Source organism: Symphodus melops (genome assembly GCF_947650265.1).
Source record: "Symphodus melops genome assembly, chromosome: 21".
Taxonomy (NCBI): Eukaryota; Metazoa; Chordata; class Actinopteri; order Labriformes; family Labridae; genus Symphodus; species Symphodus melops.
The window spans coordinates 11,573,431-11,592,479 of NC_136711.1; the positions used below are offsets into that span (position 1 = coordinate 11,573,431).

Sequence of the window (19,049 nt, forward strand, 5' to 3'; positions counted from 1 at the left end):
AGGTCTGAAATGGAGTTTGTGCAGCGAGACGCTCGGTCCTCTGCAGGGCTCAGGAGCTGGTCTTCAGATTTGACAATGGACCATGGCATTATGGGTGGCGTTCTTTAAAGTGCAGTGTGTGTGTGTGTGTGTGTGTGGGTGGGTGTGTGTGTGGGTGGGGGATGCGCTTGTTTTTGAAGTGGTTCGAAGAAAAGTTACAAGCAGCAGGTGGGTGAAATCTCATCGTCTTCTTTTTTGTTTTTGGACTGCAGCAGAGACAATAACGTTCAGTAGAGAGATCCACAGTCACTTGAAGGGCACACAGCTCTAAGACAGAGTGGAGGTTTGAACACTTCGGTTTTTAAGTACATTTTCAGAACAGGAAAGCGCGTTTAAGGGGATGTGAAATCAAACCTATGTTCAGTCTCATACTTTGAAGTATTGTAGTCTTTATTTAATTGATACAACACAAACATTATAAGAATTAAAAACACTGCATAGCCATCGTAGGATTTGTATAAAAGCAACTTTATCATAGTGGAAGCATGTGATACTCGGCAGCTCACTGCAGCAGCTCTTTAGATTCAACCTTTAAAAAATCGTCTTTCTGAAACTTTAAACCACACATTTCTTCCTGAGCTGTGATTTGATTTCCTCTCCGTTTGTTTCCTTTGGCATCTTGAATGACCCGTGAAGTCGTCATGAGTGTGTGTCCATACACCCAGTGTGTGTGATTAAGAGCTATAGTGCGTTGTGTGACAAGTTCTGTGCGCGCGTCATTATTTATTGTGCCGGCATGTCCACTCCCTGTTGTGATCAACAGTCCCATAAATCCAGTCTGCCGTGTGTTTGTAACTCTCAGATTAACGTCCAACATGATTCATAAGGTGGCAACTGAGAAATCACTCCAGCTTTAAACTATTTACAAATTGCCTGATGACAAATAAGTCATGACACATTGCTAAATGTGTTTGTTGGTTATTTTCCACTAATCCAAATGTGTGCTGGTAAAAACAAGGTGACCCTATATTTTATATCTTCTGATTCCACCTGTTGATGTCTGGACAAGTCTTTAATGGTGAGAAACAGACACTCACCGTCTGTTTAAAGCATCCACAATGTTTTCTGTCTGAATGTGTGGATTATTATTAAAGAGAGATATTTATTTATTTATTTATTTACTTCACACAGAGCTCCTCAAAGCACAATTCACCAGAGCTTCATTATCAGCCCTGTTCAGATCAAAATCTAAACAGATTCTTTACCCCCACCTCCAATTCTGTCCAGAAATGAAATATAAAAAGTCAACCACTGTAGGAATGTGACTAACGCTATTTTCCAAATCTTTGGTGAAGAGCCGGGACCAGATGAGTACATTTCCCGTGCATGCCTTTATCAGCCCATTGAACCCATTATGACCCTTTATTGTTCAGCAGACTATATACGCAGACGCTTTGTTTTCCTATTTCAAACTCTCTCATATGTGTAACCAGGTCAGTGTTTGAATGAGGCTCATTTACAAACCCTCATACTGCTGGCTCTCTGTACCGACCCCGTGAGCCCCCCCCCCCTTCCTGTAGAGCCCTGTTTTCTCTCGTCCCCGTTAACATTCAATCAAACAATGTCACATCAACAGTACATGGACTGTGTACGCTCAGGGTTTAATTTATTCTCCAGGGAGGTCTCCAATGTTTGACATGATCACGCAGCATTTGTCTTCCTGTCTGATGCTGATTCCGGGTCAGCATCAACAGGTGTCTACAGTTCGACCACAGCTGATACGAATAAAAAAAATGTCCTCTTAGGCTTTCTGTACTTGTTGGTAACTTTCTTTTTCCAAAAGTCCTCCATAAAACACCTGGTAGATTTAGTCTCCCTGTTTGAGAACAAAAGGCGTCGGGTTGTCTGGCAGGCTTCCACAGCGAGGTTGTTGTTTGTTCTGAGTGATCAGCCACTCTGATTGTTGGCATTCCCTCTCAGGTGTGTGATTTAGTCGGTATATACCTACTGAGTGATTGTTGACGTGGGTGTTTCCTGTCGCTGCTGACGGAGCAACATGGCGCGGCTCCTGTTTTACACGATGATGTTACACCTACATTAATGGGCGTCTGGCAATTTGCAGTATGTTACGCGTTTCTTCCAATTTCACTTTAAACGTCCCTGTTATTAAGTTAACGACAGCTGTGTTGAACACGTACTCGTGGATTCCTGCACCCTCTTCACAATAACGAGCAGGACTAAAAAAAAAAAAAAAAAAAAGAAAATTCCTCCGAAGTGGGTCAAAATTGGGTCATGCGGTTTCAACAGGTTGGCCCCGACGGACACGGCATGTGAAGTGGAGCGTGTGATGTTGTGTGTGTGTGCTTGCGCAGAGGATCAAACGTGGGAATAAGCCGATTTGATTCCAATTAAAGTCTGAGTCTTTTGTTTTGCGTCTCCCCTTTGTGTTGTGTATGACTTCTGAAAAACCCATTAGCGGACTACTTTCTCATCGGCGGAGAAATGCTCCAGTGCTGGCAGAGCCGCAGCGGAGGGTGCTGCAGATGGAGAAGCGGCGCAAACATGGCGAAAAGCTCCTTTTTAAGTCGAGCTTGAGCCAAGTCACGTGAAGAGAGAGAAACTGACAGAGAGAGGAAGGAGGTCAGAGTGGGAGACCAAAGGCCCCGATGTGAACGAAAAGTTTCCCTTAAAAAAAAACAAAAATCTCTGTAGATTAATTTCAACAATATCTTGTGTTTGATCTTAAATCACTCACAAGTTTAGTTTTAGTTTAAAGTTCTTGTTTTGGGACTTCAAATCCGACTACGATGCTGTAGCTACTGAGGTTTGTGAAGTGAAGCATGCTGGTATTTATTTGCAGGGGGGTAACATGAGGGTAAGCAGAGTTAACTTCATTAGCCTCTGACAGCATCTGTTCCAGGAGCAAAGGTGACGTCACCCTCATCTGTCAACACAAGGCAGCACCGCGAGGCCGCATCCTCCACTGAGACGTTACAGAGCTTTATGTCAAAACGAACACTGTCAGCTGTTCACGGATCTTCCTGAACCCCTGTGAGGATGTCCGACCGCCTGTACAGAAACAGAACTCACGCTGCTTTCTCATGCTCTGCTGCTTTCTGCTTCACAAACTCATTAACGCATTTTAGGCTCTTTGAGAAGTCGAGACTGAAATGAACATGAGAGTAATTCATCTTTGTGTCCACAACAGAAGTCATGCATTTAATCAGAATCATCTTTTTCTGTACTTTTCAGCGCTATTTCCAGTTAAGATAGGCTGTTGAAGTATTTGCTGCAGCAGCATGATATGTTTGTTTAATTTAGAAGAGCACAGCGTCCATGTTTGATACAAAGATATAATGTGTCAGCATGTCCAGCAGTCTGGCTTAAGGATGCGTTTATTGTAGTTTTTCGATCCAAATGATGAAAGGAAATGAGCAGTAATAGGATTTGGATTTTAAAAGACGTATGCTTGTTTTCTTTTAAGAGAAATTGTTGAAAGTTTGAAAATGATCCTTTAAAGTGCACGAGGGTTCAAAAAGAATCAGTATCATGAAGATATTTGTTCAAGCTTTATGCTTAAAATTCCAACTGTGCGTTGGGTTTCAATTCACCGTGTATCATCCCTCTAAAGCCCTGTTATCTCTCCTCCCTCAGAGCCTCCTTTAACTGCCTCTCCTTTACTGCCTGCAGGTCCCTGAGGGCCTGTCTGTCTGTAGTAGCTGTCACAGGCCATTGTGCCACGCACAAAGAGTCCAAGTCCACTCCAGTTTGAGCTCCATTCATAAAAAGCAGCGATGCATGAACCGGGCTCTCCCTCTGGTCCCAGGGGCTACCCAGGGAGAGATCAGCCCACTGAGGGTGATAGCAGAGACATTGATCAAAAAGCTAGTGAGACAGGATGAAGAGTTAAGGATGGGCTGGCTGGGTGGGCAGGAATATGTTTGGATACATGAATGAGGGTGTGGGTTCGGGAAGTCTTTGCGAAAATAATCCCTTGAGTCACATTTAGCTACAACACGCCTTGTGTTTGCATCAGTGTCATGGTTTTTATAAGCAGAAACGGGTACTTAAATTAGAAGGCTTTCACAGTGTTTCGTCCATGAAATAAAGAGGATTTCAGTTGAAAACAAGGCGTAATGTGACGTTAGAATGCAGCTAAATGTGTCTCCACTCTTGTCATTTCAGAGATGACGCTCCTCTCCTCTCAACCCAAACCCCTCGACTCCACACCGACCTCGGACACCAGCCCCATCGCGGGCACCGAGGATCCCGAGCTGAGGATGCTGGAGAAGAGGTCCAAGGTCATCGAGGAGCTGCTGCAGACGGAGAAAGATTACATCAAAGACCTGCATATGTGTGTGGTGGAGATCATTGAGCCACTGCAGAAGAAGAAGGTAAAAAAAATTGTTTTAAAAAGTGCAACTTTTTGATTTTCGTGCTTTCCAGAATGAAAGTATTGTGTTTCTTATGCACAAAACATAGCCAGGATGACCGGGATATTAGTGTTCCTTACTGCATCTTTATCAGTCGCCATCATTTTAAAGCTCCTGTGAGGATTTTTAACTGGAAATGAAACGGGCTGAAATGTTTACTGATGCCTTTACATGACCGCAAAAGAAAGCGTCAGAGAGAAGATTGACTGTTTCTATGTAGTTATGTGATTATATGAGTATATCTGTCACCCCTGCTGCCACGGGGTAGCTGTCGAGGTGAAGAGGTGAGGTGACTCACTGTGAAGAATAAAGGCTGTCACTCACTGTAAGTTGCAAGTTAGACATTTAAGATAAAGAAGAATGAGAACGCAGGATACACGACTTAAACACAGACAGGAAAAGATCAGGGGAAAAAAAGGAGGTAACATATTGTCCACAGGGGGGCGACAAAATCAACACAAAATCAAAGTTCCTCATAGAAGCTTTAATCAGAGTTTTAACAGTTTGTGTTTGCTTTTCTTAAAAGGTGAAGAACGTCGACTTTGATGGACTCTTTGGAAACATCAGCTCTGTGATCGACTTGTCCCAGCGTCTGTCTGATTCTCTGCACGACACAGACTCTATCGGTAAGCAGATGGCTTTTAGAAAACATACGGGTATGCGATGAAGGGATTTTGGCAATCAGAGGCCAATCAGATGGAGTCTCTTCAGCATGCTACATTCTGTTATCCTTGTCAAATCCAATCTTCATTATATATTGTTAAAAAAAAAAACAAGCAACATTTACTGAAGTGCTGCACCGTGGATTCATTAAGAAATAAGACCAAAAAAACCCATCAAATAATTAACATAAAAACACTTACAACTGAAAATTTTGTAAATTCTTTTTAGACAGTACAAACTCACTTTTCTTACATGATAAATTGTCACCTAAATGTATTTGTTGGCCAGTCAAGCAATTGTATTTTGAAAATAATCACTATCACAAGAAATAAATAATAGAGTATGAACATGAAATGTTATTTTGTTTATTGTAATGTTCAGTGAAATGTAGGAAACATAAAGCAAAAGTGATTGGCCTTTTTTTTTTGTGTGATTTCCTTTTTCCCCCTTTTTTTTTAATTATTTTTTTTTAAAGAACATATGATCTTATGATTTTGCCTCTTGTGCTCTTAGGGAAAGTATTTCTGGACTTTAAATCTGAGCTGGAGGAGGTGTACAAGGTCTACTGCCAAAACCACGACGATGCCATCTCTCTGCTGGAAAGTTACGAGAAAGACGAAAACATCCAGCGCCACGTGTTGGAGTGTCTGGAGAGACTGAGGTAAGTCAAAAACATGGATCGGTGGAAAGTCTGAGATTTTAGTTTATTACCCTTGATTAACTGAAAAAAGGATTTTGCACGCGAGTGACCACAGCATGTGAGTGTTTCAAAGCATGACAAAGTGGGAGTGGCCACTAATACAAACACTCTGTTTGAGTCTCACATTAACTGTGAAAAGCTGTTGTACATTTACAGTTCTTAAAGTTGAGTATTTATAATTATGATTAAAATATAACTTGGTTAGCACACTTTGAACTTGTTGTTATGGAGTTCCAGTAAACTGTAAGGCCTCCTGATCGCTGATATCACATGCAGTTAAAGCATGACGTGCTTCCTTCAGCGGACTTTGCACGGCGATTCAAGGGCGTGTTATGATAAAGAAGAGCACCTGCTGAGTGTATGCCGTAGCAATGCAGAGAAGTCAAAGAATGCACTCTGTCTGGTTTCACCTGCGGAGTTTCACCATCAGTGACTCAAGCTGTTGAGTTGACACAACAGCGCTCCCTTTAAGTCACGTTAACGATCCTTATTTGAAGACAAACGCAGGTCAGAGGGCTGGACCGGAAACTTCAGAAAGAAGAAAAAAAAAAAAAAAAATGGAGGTTGTTTTCAACAAGAGTTAGAACAAGAGGAAAGAACGTTTTACAGCTCACACTGTGCAAATAAGATGTGTTTTCTTTCTTTTCTTAAAACAACCGTCTCGACGTTTGTTGTCGAACCATAAATATTGAAGCCTCGTCAGGAGGACAATAACCTTTTCTGAAGTGTGCGTGCATCAGTTGCAACCTATTGAGCTTTGAAAAGGTCATGTGTTCGGCCTCCTTCTTAAACCGGCCACTATGACTGCCAGTCTGGGCCTCTGTCCAGCTTTAAGAGAGGATTCTCTAAACAAAACCATAACAACCTGCGGGTGCAGTGGGCTCGGCTGTTTTTAATTGGCCGTACAAAGTTCAAGTGTCTGTATCTGTTCCTTTACCAGTCCTGCACAATTCCAAAGTAAACGAAGCAGATTTTAAAGTGTCATCAGGTCATAGGTTTATAAATTGTGTCTCTGTCATTTTCTATCTCCTCCAAACCTCAACAGGGCCATATACAGAGATTGGTGAGTTTCCTTCAAGAGTGTCGTCATGATTTCTGGCATGAGAATCATCCTGACTGCATGTCCTTTGCTCACTAACTCCCTCTGGAAATTACCGTTTGTGTTTGTGTGTGTGTGTTTACCCAATATGACGGCAAAAATAAATCAGAGTGTGTGAGAACGACAACTTCCAACTTCCTTCCCTGGACTAAGATGGACTCTTTCTTTTTTTTTTTTCTTTTTTGCTGTTTCTGTTTGCATGTGGAAAACTGTTTACTGTTGTTGTGAGGACAACATGTGCATGACCCCTCCTCTTCTTCTCTGCTGCGTAAAAGCAAAGTCAAACTTTTAATGCCCTCTTCTGGACTTAAAGAGCAACAGCGAGTCAAAAATGATTCACCAAATCTTTTACTCGATAACCGTGAGACGTTTTGTCAGTTCTCCAACAAAACAAATCTGAAAGAAGATGTGGTTTAACCAATACCAATACATACATTTGTTAATAATCAGGAACGCTTCACATGTCGGATGGGAAACAAATAAATAAAATAAATGTTTAATTTGTCGCTGTTGCAAACTTTGTCCCCTTGATTGCATTAAACTAAGCAAACCAAGATTTATTTTTGATTGTGCCTTCCCTGTTCTTTTACATCACGTCCGAAATGTTTTGACCATCATCAGAATATCTGTTTATTTGATGATGCTCTACATATCATTGGATCAGACAATCCACATGATACATGATGCGTGTGAGCAAAGGAAGAACCCTTTCTTCTCATCGTGAATTGTTCACCGCAACAATCGCCTTTTCTTTTCCAGGGGGAAAACGAACTACATCAACTTGGGCTCTTTCTTAATAAAGCCGGTGCAGAGGGTGATGCGTTACCCGCTTCTGCTGATGGAGCTGTTAGGAGCAACACCTGAGAGCCACCCCGACCGGCTGCAGCTGACTCTGGCACTGAAGGCCGTGAAGGAGATCAACGTCAACATCAACGAGTACAAGCGCAGGAAGGACCTCGGTAAAAATCCACCGATGTCTGATTCATCTGAGTCATGCTGGCGTTACTTTTTTTTTTTTTTTTTTTTCTAACACTCTGAACCCATGTCCCGTCTGCTGTCCACAGTGGTAAAGTACAGGAAAGGAGACGAGGACACGTTCATCGACAAGATCTCCAAACTGAGCATGCACTCCATCATCAAAAAATCCAACCGAGTCAGCAGCCACCTCAAACACCTCACGGGGATCTCACCTCAGGTACGTCACTGCCCCCTTAACTGTCCACAGTGGTAAAGTACAGGAAAGGAGACGAGGAGAGCGCGTGCTCTCAAGGAAAAAACAGCCCGGAATGTTCTGGATGAATCTCATCTCCTCGTTCGCTCCCGTCTTTGTTCCAGATTAAAGATGAAGCGTTTGACGAGGCGGAGAAGAAGTTCAGGCTGCAGGAGAGACTCATCAAGAGTTTTATCAGGGACATTTCTTTGTACCTGCAACATATCAGGGTAGGAGCCTTTTTTACCCCTTTCTACTTCTCAGTGTGTTTGCACTTTTTTTCAAATGGAAATAAAATCCAATAAACTCCCTTAAAACTGAAACTAAAGATATTTCAAATGAAACCAAACTTTATTAACCACGCAATGACTTAGGTTAACTGGAAGTACTGTAAAGATAAAAAGACATTTTGACATTCTGTGTTTAAGCTGATCACACTAAGGAGCCTTTATGTGTTTTGGTTAATAGTATTTTTGGAGGATTTCTTACAAATCTAATAAGTATGTATCTCTTTAGGAATCTGCCTCAGTGAAAGTGTTGGCAGCCATCAGTTTCTGTGACATCTACACCGAACGTAGCATCCTCGACCCCGAGCGCTTCCAGAGAGCTCACCGCTGCATCAGCGACAAACAGTTCACACAGTTCGTAAGTCCTTTTTCCTCCCCTCAGTAAGTTGCTGAAATTGAATGTGGGGAAAAACGTCTAACCACACCACGTCATCTGTCCCGTCTCTCCCCCGAGCAGAAGGAGCGCACCGAGGCCTTGGTCATCAACCCGCTCACCCAGCTGCTCCTCATGTTCGCCGGGCCGCACAAACTCATCCAGAAGCGCTTCGACAAGCTGCTCGACTACGACAACTGCAAGGAGCGCGCCGACCGCCTCAAAGACCGCCGCGTCCAGGACGAGCTGCAGGTGGCGCGCAACAACTACGAAGCGCTCAACGCGCAACTCCTGGATGAGCTGCCGAAGTTTCACTGTGCGGCGGAAGATCTGTTCACCGGCTGCGTGCGGGATTTCGCTCAAGCTCAGAAGGACTTCATGAAAACGACGCTGGGAGAGCTGAAGCCCCTCTTACAGGTTGAGTGTTTGTCTTTTTTTTTTTCTTTTTTTTTTGTAACAAAGGACCTTTTATCATATTTATTAAAATTGATTGCAAAATCAGAACATAGCCAATATTTAATACAGAGCTTTTTAAATGATGTCTCTCTGCAGTTTCCCAGCAAAGTCGGCACCGAGGGAAACCTGATCGCACAGTTCCAAGAAGAGTACGGACGAGTTCTCCAACTTCTGCAAGGTTTTAGCTTCTGCCCGGAGAACCTGCCTCCAACCGCCTCCACAAAAAAGCCCTTTGAAAAGAAAACTCTGGAGAAGCAGACCTCTAAAAAGCAACTGCAAGCGCCGGTGAGTCCTAAATTAGATTTTAATAAACGATGCACAAGGAATTATAGGCCTGTATTTTTCTTATCTTTTTTTTTTTTTTTTTTACCTGCAACAAATGTTCTTCTTTTGTTCTTTCAGCCAAACTGCATCCTGCAGACGGACGAGCACAGAGCAACACTTCTGGCACGCTATGGGCCTGAGAAGCTCTGCCAGGCAGAGAGAAACTTTAACGCAGCGCAGGACCTGGATGTCTCCATCCAAGAGGGAGATCTCGTGGGTGTTATTAAGCAGCAAGACCCTATGGGTAGCAACAACCGCTGGCTCATCGACAATGGAGGTAATTTGTTAGATCAATCAGCAACATATTGTTTTATGTCGACACCACAGGGAGGAAAAAAAAACCATAATGTAATCTTTTTTTCTCACAACAGTCGCTACGGGTTTCGTGTACAGCTCCTTCCTCAAACCTTACAACCCACGCAGGAGCCAATCAGACGTTTCCATCGAGAGCCAGTCGTCCAATGAGTCCGGCTACGGAGGCTCCTCCCCCGTATTCTCCCGCCAAAACAGCAACAGCACACTGACCTTTAACCAGGACATGGCCACGGTCAGCTTTTCCACGTCACAGCCCCAAAGTCAATCATCGCCACACCCTTCGATAGACTCTTCCTCGTCTCGTAGGAGTCACCTCAGAGAGCCACCCAACCCAGACTCAGTCAGCCAGAGCAACTCCATCAGCTCGTCACCCCGGAATCTCTCCAACCGGAAGGAATTCTCAGACCAAACTCATCGGAACTCCTCCAGTCACAGAGACGCGGAGCCTTCTTACCGGCATTCAGGCAACCACAGAGATGCGTACGATACAAGTTACACGAGTACGAGCAGCCGCAAGGAGGTGCCGGACCTCTCTGAGAGCGAGTCCTATTCTTCAGACAGACCCAGTCGCTCACAGCGCTACGGACACTCAGACAAAGCTAACAGTTCATACCATCGGAGGAACGGAGATATTAGTAGCCAGAAGAGGTCGACTTACTCCAGAGATGATTACATCGAGCCGGAGCCCCAACCAGAACCAGAACCAGAACCAGAGGGGGAGAGTGAAGTCGATGGTCATCAGGTGAGATTGAAGTTTTATTGAATTTGTCATTGAAATCAGACATCTACTATATCAAGACTTTTACCATATCAAAAAAACAAACTGCTTTTGAAATAAATAATAATAAATAATTACTTCAAAGAAAAATAGTGACTTATAAATCAATGTATGTGTTTCCAGATTTACTACGCTCTTTACTCCTTCGATGCACGCTGTGCCAACGAACTGAGCATCTCAGCCAACCAGCAGCTGCGGATACTGGAGTTCCAGGACATGAACGGCAACAGTGACTGGTGGCTCGGGGAGGCAGGCGGCCGGCGAGGCTACGTGCCATCAAACTACATCCGAAAGTCTGAATATACATGAAGATGTCCTTTAAAGTGGACCCGAGACTGTACTTTGAACTTTAGGAGACTCCCTCTGCGAGCAGTTAGAACAAAACCACAAACAAGCATCAGGACACGCTGTGACTTATTTTTGATCTGTCATCATTATGTTTAATACGGAGGACTGACTATTGCTGCTGGCACTTTTCCTACAAGTTAGCATTACATGCCTTTTTATTTATAGACTTTTTGTATTATTTTTTTTTACTTGCTGGAAACTGAAGCCTATGCTTTCTTGTTTCCTGAGAAAAACCTGTGAATTGCACCAGATAGTTGCCCCATTTCTGAGGCTGAAGACAATGAATTGTATGTTTAAGAGAACAGTCCTTGGGAGATTGCAATGGAAATGTGAATATTTTGGGAGCAGGCTGGTTCTTTCTAATTAAAAACGAGAAAAAAAAATCATGTTATTATGCAGACGGACTGACCTAAACACTGTTTACATCTGCATGTGGTTCATTCTTCCACCAGCGTGTGATGCATGAAGATTAAAGCAGCGTACTCTTTTACAATCAAGGTTTGAGGCACTTATGATGATTATCCACTGGTTTTGAGTTTTGTAGTGTCTGTGGAGCTATCAAGCAGGAGTTGGAGTGTTATATGAACCTAAAATGGGCTCTCTGAATTTCAAACCAAGTACAAAGTTGAATGGCATATGATTTATAGTTTACAAGCACTCCCTTTTGTAAGCAGGTCGACAGTGCAAACGGGTGATGGTCCATTCAACCTGTGAGGAGGTCAACGAACTGGGAGAACGGGGAGAGAGAGAGAGAGAGCTTGTGGTCTGGACTTAACTCTGATTCCTCCTCATACTCCCTGTGTACATTATATATAGTGTTAATATTGAGAATATGCTATTGCTCCCACTGTAAAGTGATCACTGTTTGAATAAAAAAACAGCTCAGCTGAAAAATGAAAATTACTTGAATGTTTTGGTCTTTTATATAAGACTATATATATATATGTATATATATATATATATATATACATACGTATGTATGTATGTGTATACATTGTCATGGTGTTGCTTTTTCTTGTCTGGTTTTATAAAACCAAAAAACTACAAAGATTGAATGTACCACAGAGGAAAATGGATATATTAACAACGATGTTTGGCATTTTTTGGCATCATTTTGCTTTATTTTTGAAAGCCAGAAATGAGCATATGGGTGAGAGGGTGGGGCAAGAGAGGAGCAAAGTCATGGCAAAGCAAAGCTCATCCAGTGTATCCTGGTAATGCTAACCCACCTAGCAAGAGGCTGCCAAAATTCAACAAACTTACATTCAAATATTTGTATTCACAAAAAATACTTTGAAACATTTTAAAAGACATTTCACACATCCGACCAATCACAAGGTAGCCATGCCTCTAATTGGGAGCATAATTTAAAATACCAACACCATGCTGTGTTTAAGAAGACTGAAAACAAGGGATTGAGATCATAAACACCTTTGGAAAATGTTCCCTGAATAATAAGTTAACTGCAATGTAGAGTATTTTTTTTTCATCATAGGATATCCCGGATAACTTACTCCGTCCAGTTTTTTAAAACGCACCAACAATGACAAGATTGCCCACTATAGTCTAAGATCTGTGTCTTCGTATCTTTAAGCATCATTTTCATGTTTAACAAGAGTGTATCACTAACTGCATCTACTTGTGATGAACTCAGCAAAAGTAAAGGCCAAAGGGCCAAAAATGAAAAACATTGAATCCTATGTAACTCCTTTCTAATCAATGCAGGGTACCAATGATTAACAGGTAGGTGGAGTGTTTGGGCTCTCCATGTTTAAGAGGATTATTTAGGACCGTATGAGCAGAAGCAAACAATAAAGTTACCCTGCATTTTTCCAACATGGCCGGGGTGAAAAAACTCCACTGCTCACTCGTTCTCTTCCAACTATGTGCACTCGCTGCATTTGGACAGGAGTTTTTTGTAAGTATGCAAAAGAAATAATAGAAATTTGTGTGCAATAAAGGATTGAAGCATTTTTGACATTTAGCAAAGAACACAGAGCTGTCGAGTACATCTTGTTTATTTTGGTGTGATTACAGGTGATCGATGAAACAGATGACACTGGTGGTAAAACATGTTATGTCAACCTGATTTTTAGTTCCAAAAATGTATCCAATCTTTATGATTTGACTGTATGAATGTTTCTTCTTTCCTTGCAGAATATGAGTATTATTATGATTTACCCACTGAAATCCCTCAAGAGGCTTCAGAAATTCCTGGTTTAGACGACTGGTTGTATGAACTCTTGGATTTTACAGGTAAATAACCTTCTTTTCCCCTCTTCAAATAGCAAAGTTGCGCTCTGATTATTTGTATGCACTCTTCTGTCTTAACATATATTCAATAACTGAAGCAATCAATCAATTGCACTCTGCTCCTGACTGATTTTCTGAGGTCAGGAGCAAGTCAGGTTTTTGTTTGAACCCGCTGATTCTGTCGTCTTTCAGATCAGTGTGATCCAAACCCGTGTTTGAACGGAGGCAGCTGTGACACTTATCTCGATGGAAGTTTCACATGTTTGTGCCCAGAGCCTTACACAGGAAAGAAGTGTCAGACTGGTAAGAGTGCTCATTTATCTACAGTAGGGGAAGAGAGACACTGGGTAAACAGTTTTCAAATTCAATGTGAAGGCATTTATTTAACCTTTATTTAACCTGGTAATTAACCCATTGAGATCAAGATCTCTTTCACAAGGGGGACCTGGCCAAGAGGGCAGCAGCACATGTCATGATTAAAACAGTTTTCAAACAATAAGCATTTTGACCCCATTTTTTAAATGAAAATTTCCTGTCCTATCAATTGAAGGTTTGAGATTATAACTGCATATTCAGCAAAATAAAACACGCATACAGCACACTGCTTTGCTTTGTCAATGTTTGTGTAATTTTCCCCTTTTCCATTCACTTCATCTGTTTATGTAAATCTGTAGAATGAGGAGCACAATATACTTATGACAGACTGAATCCACATTTGCTAATCATCTAGAATAGGGCACAAAGCATCAGTCTGTATAGGTAGTGTATGTGTCTGCAAGTGTTTCTAACATTTGTTTGTCCGAGTCTTCAAATGAAAGGTAATAACAAAATAAATATTGAGGCAAATCAGAAATTACATTATCATATAAACATGTGAGTGTTTATTAATTATAAGGCCAACCTAATATATTTAAAAAAAAAATAAAAATAAAGTAGAAACACATTGAGCTCATCACAGCACAGTCTTTACTTTTAAAAAATTGCAAAAAAAAAAAAAGAAAAATAAAAAAAGAAAAGAAAGAAAAGAAATAGGACTTTGGCGCCTGGGCCAGAAATAAAAATGCACAAAGTTGGTAACTGATAAACAATAAAAAGGCAAGTAAGTGGAGGTTGAAATCAACTTAATGTTGTTTGTAATACGTTTTATTATTTTTTTAGTGAAAGATGTTTGCAAGAATGTGAACTGTGGCCATGGGAGCTGTGTTGTTAAGTCTACTGCTCCGTTCTACGAATGCAAGTGCAAGCCTCCGTACAAACCACCAAACTGCAGGAAAGGTCTGTTTTATAGGGAATATAAAGCCAAATATTATTTATGTTTTTTTGTCACTCCTAAATCCCCCTCCAAATGTAACACTGATCGTGTTGCCTGCATTTAAAGCTTCTCCTTGTAGACCTAATCCCTGTCAGAACGGCGGCTCCTGCATGAAAGGTCCCAAACGTTCGTCCTTCCAGTGTTCCTGTCCTAATGGATACAACGGAAACTTCTGTGAAGTTGGTAAATGCAATTCTCTAACTGCCATAACAACAAAAACACTTTAAAACCATCTTTTATGCAACAAGTAGCCTGGAATTACCTGTCTCAAGTTTAAATACTTTTTCTCCAAGGACCAAATGACTGTTACCAGGAGGACGGAGAGCTTTACCGCGGTATGGTGAGCGTGACGGTGGAAGGAGAAGAGTGTTTGGACTGGAATTCTTATTTCATCCTGCAGCATGGAGGAGATCCTTTCAGGGATTACGCAGGCTTCGATGGAATCGGTCCACACAATTTCTGCAGGTGATCTTATGTAAATATTGCATGCTGTGGACATTGTGTGCATATTTGGCAACAGAGTATATGCGGTAGGCTCTGTACTGTGTGTGACAGACTGATTTTTTTCTATGTTGTTAAAAAAGTTTTCTCTCAAGTTAAATCCAAGAGGTAAAATGTGTCCCAGAAGCCACATGAACATCAATAATTAAATTGATGCCATTTTTAAGCAGACATTGACGTAAGAAATTATTTTGGTCTCTTAGCTCTTTCTTTATTGTTTAACACACTGAGTCTACACTGGGGGCTGGGGATTTTAGTCTGCTTTCAGGCTGTCAAAATACGATTTTGGTCGGCACAAGTGAGTGTATGTCCTTTCTGTGAGGTTCTAAAAAAATATATTCCTTTGTGTCATGGGGTGCAAACAGAGATTTGCATAAATGCAGTTATATGGTTTATTTATACTTGTTTTTAAAATCTTTGTCTATTAAAGGAACCCTGATGGAGACGATCAGCCCTGGTGCTTCATTAAAAAGAACAACAAACTGAGGTGGAACTACTGTAAAGTTAGGAAATGTTCTGCAGGTAAAACACTTACAGAGATGAAGGTTGCAATTTTTTGCACCATAACTTTTATTCTTCATATGGATTTTTTTTCTCTCTATCCTAGCACCACCCGTCATACCGACCATCCATGAAACAGATCCATCTCCAGCCAAGCCAGAGGTCCCTGCTGTCCAGTTCTCACAGTGTGGGAGGCCACAGCCAGGCCGTTCTTCCAGAATATTTGGAGGAAAGAAGTCTCTTCCTGGAGCTCATCCCTGGCAGGTGTCCCTGCAGACCAGACCCCGAGGCTCCTCTGGGCCCTTCGGACACATCTGTGGAGGCATCCTGTTAGAGTCCTGCTGGGTGCTTACTGCTGCACACTGCATGTAAGCTCAGAGACATGTGTAGCTTCTTCACTGTTGGATGATTCTGTCTAGTTTTAAATGTATACTAGGGGGCGCTGGTGAAGCAGCGCCTGCGTCCCCATCAAGTATCGAGGCCGGGGCTCGCATCCGACCTGTGGCTCCCTTCCCGCATGTCTCTCCCCACTCTCTCTCCCTGATCTCTGACTCGGTCCACTTTCCTCCTTCTATAATAAAGGCAAAGTGCCAAAAAATCATCTATAAATGTATATACTTATTTATTTATGATTTATTTGATATGGACAGTTACAGTATACAAAAACAGGCTGAAAACAGCAATCCTATGCTAGGGCCATATAGTGGATGCTAATTTGCAACACATCACTCTGTCATCTCTTACCTTTTAATGTCTTGACTTTCCTTGTTCTACCTTGTTTAGTGACTTTAACTGTATCTGCTCTATTGTTGTCAGTACTAATCAGGACCATTTTAAAAGAGAGTTCTTCTCCTCTGTTTTCAAAGTTGTAAAATTAATAAATGATGGTGATGACGATGATCTTAATGCATTACAGTAAAAGTGGAGTGGAAATGCAGGTGGTGCTTGGAGGAGTGGACATAGAGAAGGATGAAGCGTTCGATCAGGTCATTCCTGTGGAGAGAGCCATCATAAAAGAGGATTACAAGGAGACGGCCTTTGCTCTTCATAATGACGTTGGTAAGTTAAAAGAAAAACAGATGTCATCAATCATAAGCCTCAAATTTAAAATCTTGTTTAAAAAAAACTGCGCTGATACATCATCTCGTCTATTCTTTGTTTTGTGCATCTCCTGAGCAGCCCTGCTTCAGCTGAAAGTTACAGATAAACCGTACTGTGCCAAAGAAACACGCTTTGTCAAAACAGCCTGCCTCCCCCAAATGAACTTTGACAGCGGGACGGAGTGTGTGATCTCAGGGTGGGGCGCAACTGAAACGCGTAAGCATAATTCATTTTTGTATTTAGATGCTGTAAAACAAACTGTTGTAACAATGTGGCATCAGCAATGGCGGAACAAAACTGTATTAACTAAAAAGTAACTGTAATTACTGAAAATAATTTAACTGAACTATATAAATATTTTAATAGCATAACATGTGAAAAGCAGCTCATTTAGAGGATAAGATAAATAAAAAGTAAAATGTTTTACACTTTGGCAGCTCATGGATATTCATCCAATTCACCTCTAGCTCGCATATACATCGGAAAACAGGGTAAAGTATTTTCTGCTTTTCAGCTGTGCAGCATGGAACTGATTTTTTTATGACTTTATAATGGCACATGCACTGGGCCACAAAAATCACAGAAAACCTTCAGTGTATGCAGCATGTAGTCTGCACCACTGAGCATTTCAATATTACAGGAATCATGTCATATTTATATTTACAATTATTACCAGGCTGTGAATGTGTTTTTTTATGGAAGTTATAAAATGTATCATATCACAGCAACGTTTACAAGCCGCAGCAAACACTTGTCAAACATATATGTATGGATGCCCTGTGAGGCAATTATAAAATAGAACTGTGGAGACAATTCCTAAATCTGCTTGAAATCGCTGTCACTCCTTGGGACTGAAGAACCAACAAATGCTATGAAGTCACCCTCTAGTGGCCAATATGTGTACTACAAATAGAAACACAAAATGATCTTGGGAAATATGTGTTCAGCACCTTTTTAAAAATGGGTCATATCTACAAAAAAAAAAAAAAACAGAAGACAATATATGTTAGAGTTGGAAAATGAATAACCAGAATTGATATTTTTACATCCCTCGTAGGGCTTCCTTAGATAAAAATGCGGATTAAAGTGTGCAGGGAAAAAACTCACAAAGAGAAACACACTGGGACTAAACTAATGTTGTCATTAAATTCATTTGAACATCTGTAACATCACAACATTGATGTTTGTATGATGTTGCTGTCTCAGAGAAGTACGGTACCAACCAGCTGCTGGATGCTCGTGTCCTCCTGATCTCCCAGGACAAATGTAAAGCCCCGCACGTTTACGGAAACTCTCTGGATGACAGCATGTTCTGTGCAGGAAACATGAAAGGCGGCGTCGACTCCTGCCAGGTCTGCCATTTTTCCTTCACACCAATATTTATGAAAGTAAATGTGAGATCCTGATGTGACCTCTGTTTACCTCTGCAGGGTGACTCTGGCGGCCCCCTTGTGTGTGAGCGTAATGGGACACACTATGTAGTGGGTGTGGTCAGCTGGGGTGACGGCTGTGGCAAGAAGTACAAACCTGGTGTCTATGCCAATGTGATCAGATTTGTTGACTGGATCGCCTATCATTTACTCCGATAAACATGAGGATTGGATACCTTACCCAGGTGTTATACCACTCTCCTGTTCCAATGTTCCAATGTTAGCATTCTTGCAACAAATGTTAATAAAGATGATTGAAAAAAACTGACTAACTAACTGATTAATCTTTCGGAATGATTCCTTCGAAAAAGAAGTTCCCAAACTTTACAGGACACGTACCAGTTTGAATCTAAACGAAAGCCAGCCAGCTACCTCCAGTGTAATAACATGAAGCCAACAACAAAGTGCAAAAAATAAATAAATGCAGTTCCAAACATGTGGCCCCTTGTGCTGGACTGTCTCCGGTGTGTCGTCTCTTGTGCTAGTTTTTTAGAACAGTGACTGGTGTTTGTTTTAGTGTGGGAAAACATGTCTTAAAGTAAATTTTCCAACGTACACACACCTAACCCTAACCCAGTTTTTGACAATTTTAGAGGCGTGTGTTAATGTTAGCTTAGCATGACTAGCAACAAGCACTTTGTGTGAATAACTTCTGATGAATCTTCAAAATGACAAATGACTTCAAGCATTGTATTTTTAAACAAAAACAAAACACCTTTTTACATTAACACATTTTATTCATTATTACACATCAAATATGTTGTTAGTCACCTGTTGCTCCAGCCTGCTTGCACAGACTGTTTCTCAACCAGGAAGTGTCAAACAGAGCTGCAAGTGCCCAGACTGGTATTGTTTAGAGCTCAGTCTCCTCTTTCGTTTGTTCAAGATGGATTCATGTTGAGTCTTTGTAAGTAATATAACGAAGAGTAACATATTTGACCAGCTCTTTTGTTTCCCTTTAAGGCCAAACACAGACACCACACTGC

At 41.4% G+C, this 19,049-nt stretch overlaps 2 protein-coding genes across 5 annotated transcripts in view; both read left to right on the top strand.

Annotated features, from left to right (window-relative positions):
• The window catches only part of dnmbp (dynamin binding protein), a 41,426-nt gene extending 29,558 nt beyond the window's left edge, over positions 1 to 11,868 (top strand). For 3 of the 4 annotated variants that reach the window (XM_079334540.1, XM_079334542.1, XM_079334543.1), the window contains 13 exons: positions 4,165 to 4,373; positions 4,939 to 5,038; positions 5,589 to 5,736; positions 6,821 to 6,838; positions 7,634 to 7,833; positions 7,939 to 8,069; positions 8,210 to 8,314; positions 8,601 to 8,729; positions 8,829 to 9,161; positions 9,297 to 9,485; positions 9,603 to 9,801; positions 9,896 to 10,581; positions 10,741 to 11,868. In XM_079334540.1, the coding sequence (XP_079190666.1) occupies positions 4,165 to 4,373; positions 4,939 to 5,038; positions 5,589 to 5,736; positions 6,821 to 6,838; positions 7,634 to 7,833; positions 7,939 to 8,069; positions 8,210 to 8,314; positions 8,601 to 8,729; positions 8,829 to 9,161; positions 9,297 to 9,485; positions 9,603 to 9,801; positions 9,896 to 10,581; positions 10,741 to 10,926 (2,633 nt within the window). In that variant the 3' untranslated portion in view covers positions 10,927 to 11,868. The remainder of the gene's footprint in view (positions 1 to 4,164; positions 4,374 to 4,938; positions 5,039 to 5,588; positions 5,737 to 6,820; positions 6,839 to 7,633; positions 7,834 to 7,938; positions 8,070 to 8,209; positions 8,315 to 8,600; positions 8,730 to 8,828; positions 9,162 to 9,296; positions 9,486 to 9,602; positions 9,802 to 9,895; positions 10,582 to 10,740) is intronic. The other variant, XM_079334541.1, reaches the window with a different exon arrangement.
• Positions 11,869 to 12,802: 934 nt separating this feature from the next.
• Positions 12,803 to 18,503, top strand: LOC306842250 (hyaluronan-binding protein 2-like; the record flags this gene model as incomplete). The annotated part of the gene is made up of 14 exons (XM_079372377.1): positions 12,803 to 12,883; positions 13,003 to 13,030; positions 13,123 to 13,221; positions 13,411 to 13,521; positions 14,377 to 14,493; positions 14,597 to 14,713; positions 14,824 to 14,995; positions 15,462 to 15,553; positions 15,639 to 15,900; positions 16,449 to 16,591; positions 16,712 to 16,849; positions 17,071 to 17,124; positions 17,840 to 17,985; positions 18,064 to 18,503. The coding sequence occupies 14 exons, from the start codon at positions 12,803 to 12,805 to the stop codon at positions 18,220 to 18,222; spliced, it is 1,719 nt and encodes a 572-aa protein (XP_079228503.1). The 3' UTR covers positions 18,223 to 18,503.
• Between the last annotated feature and the right edge of the window lie 546 nt (positions 18,504 to 19,049).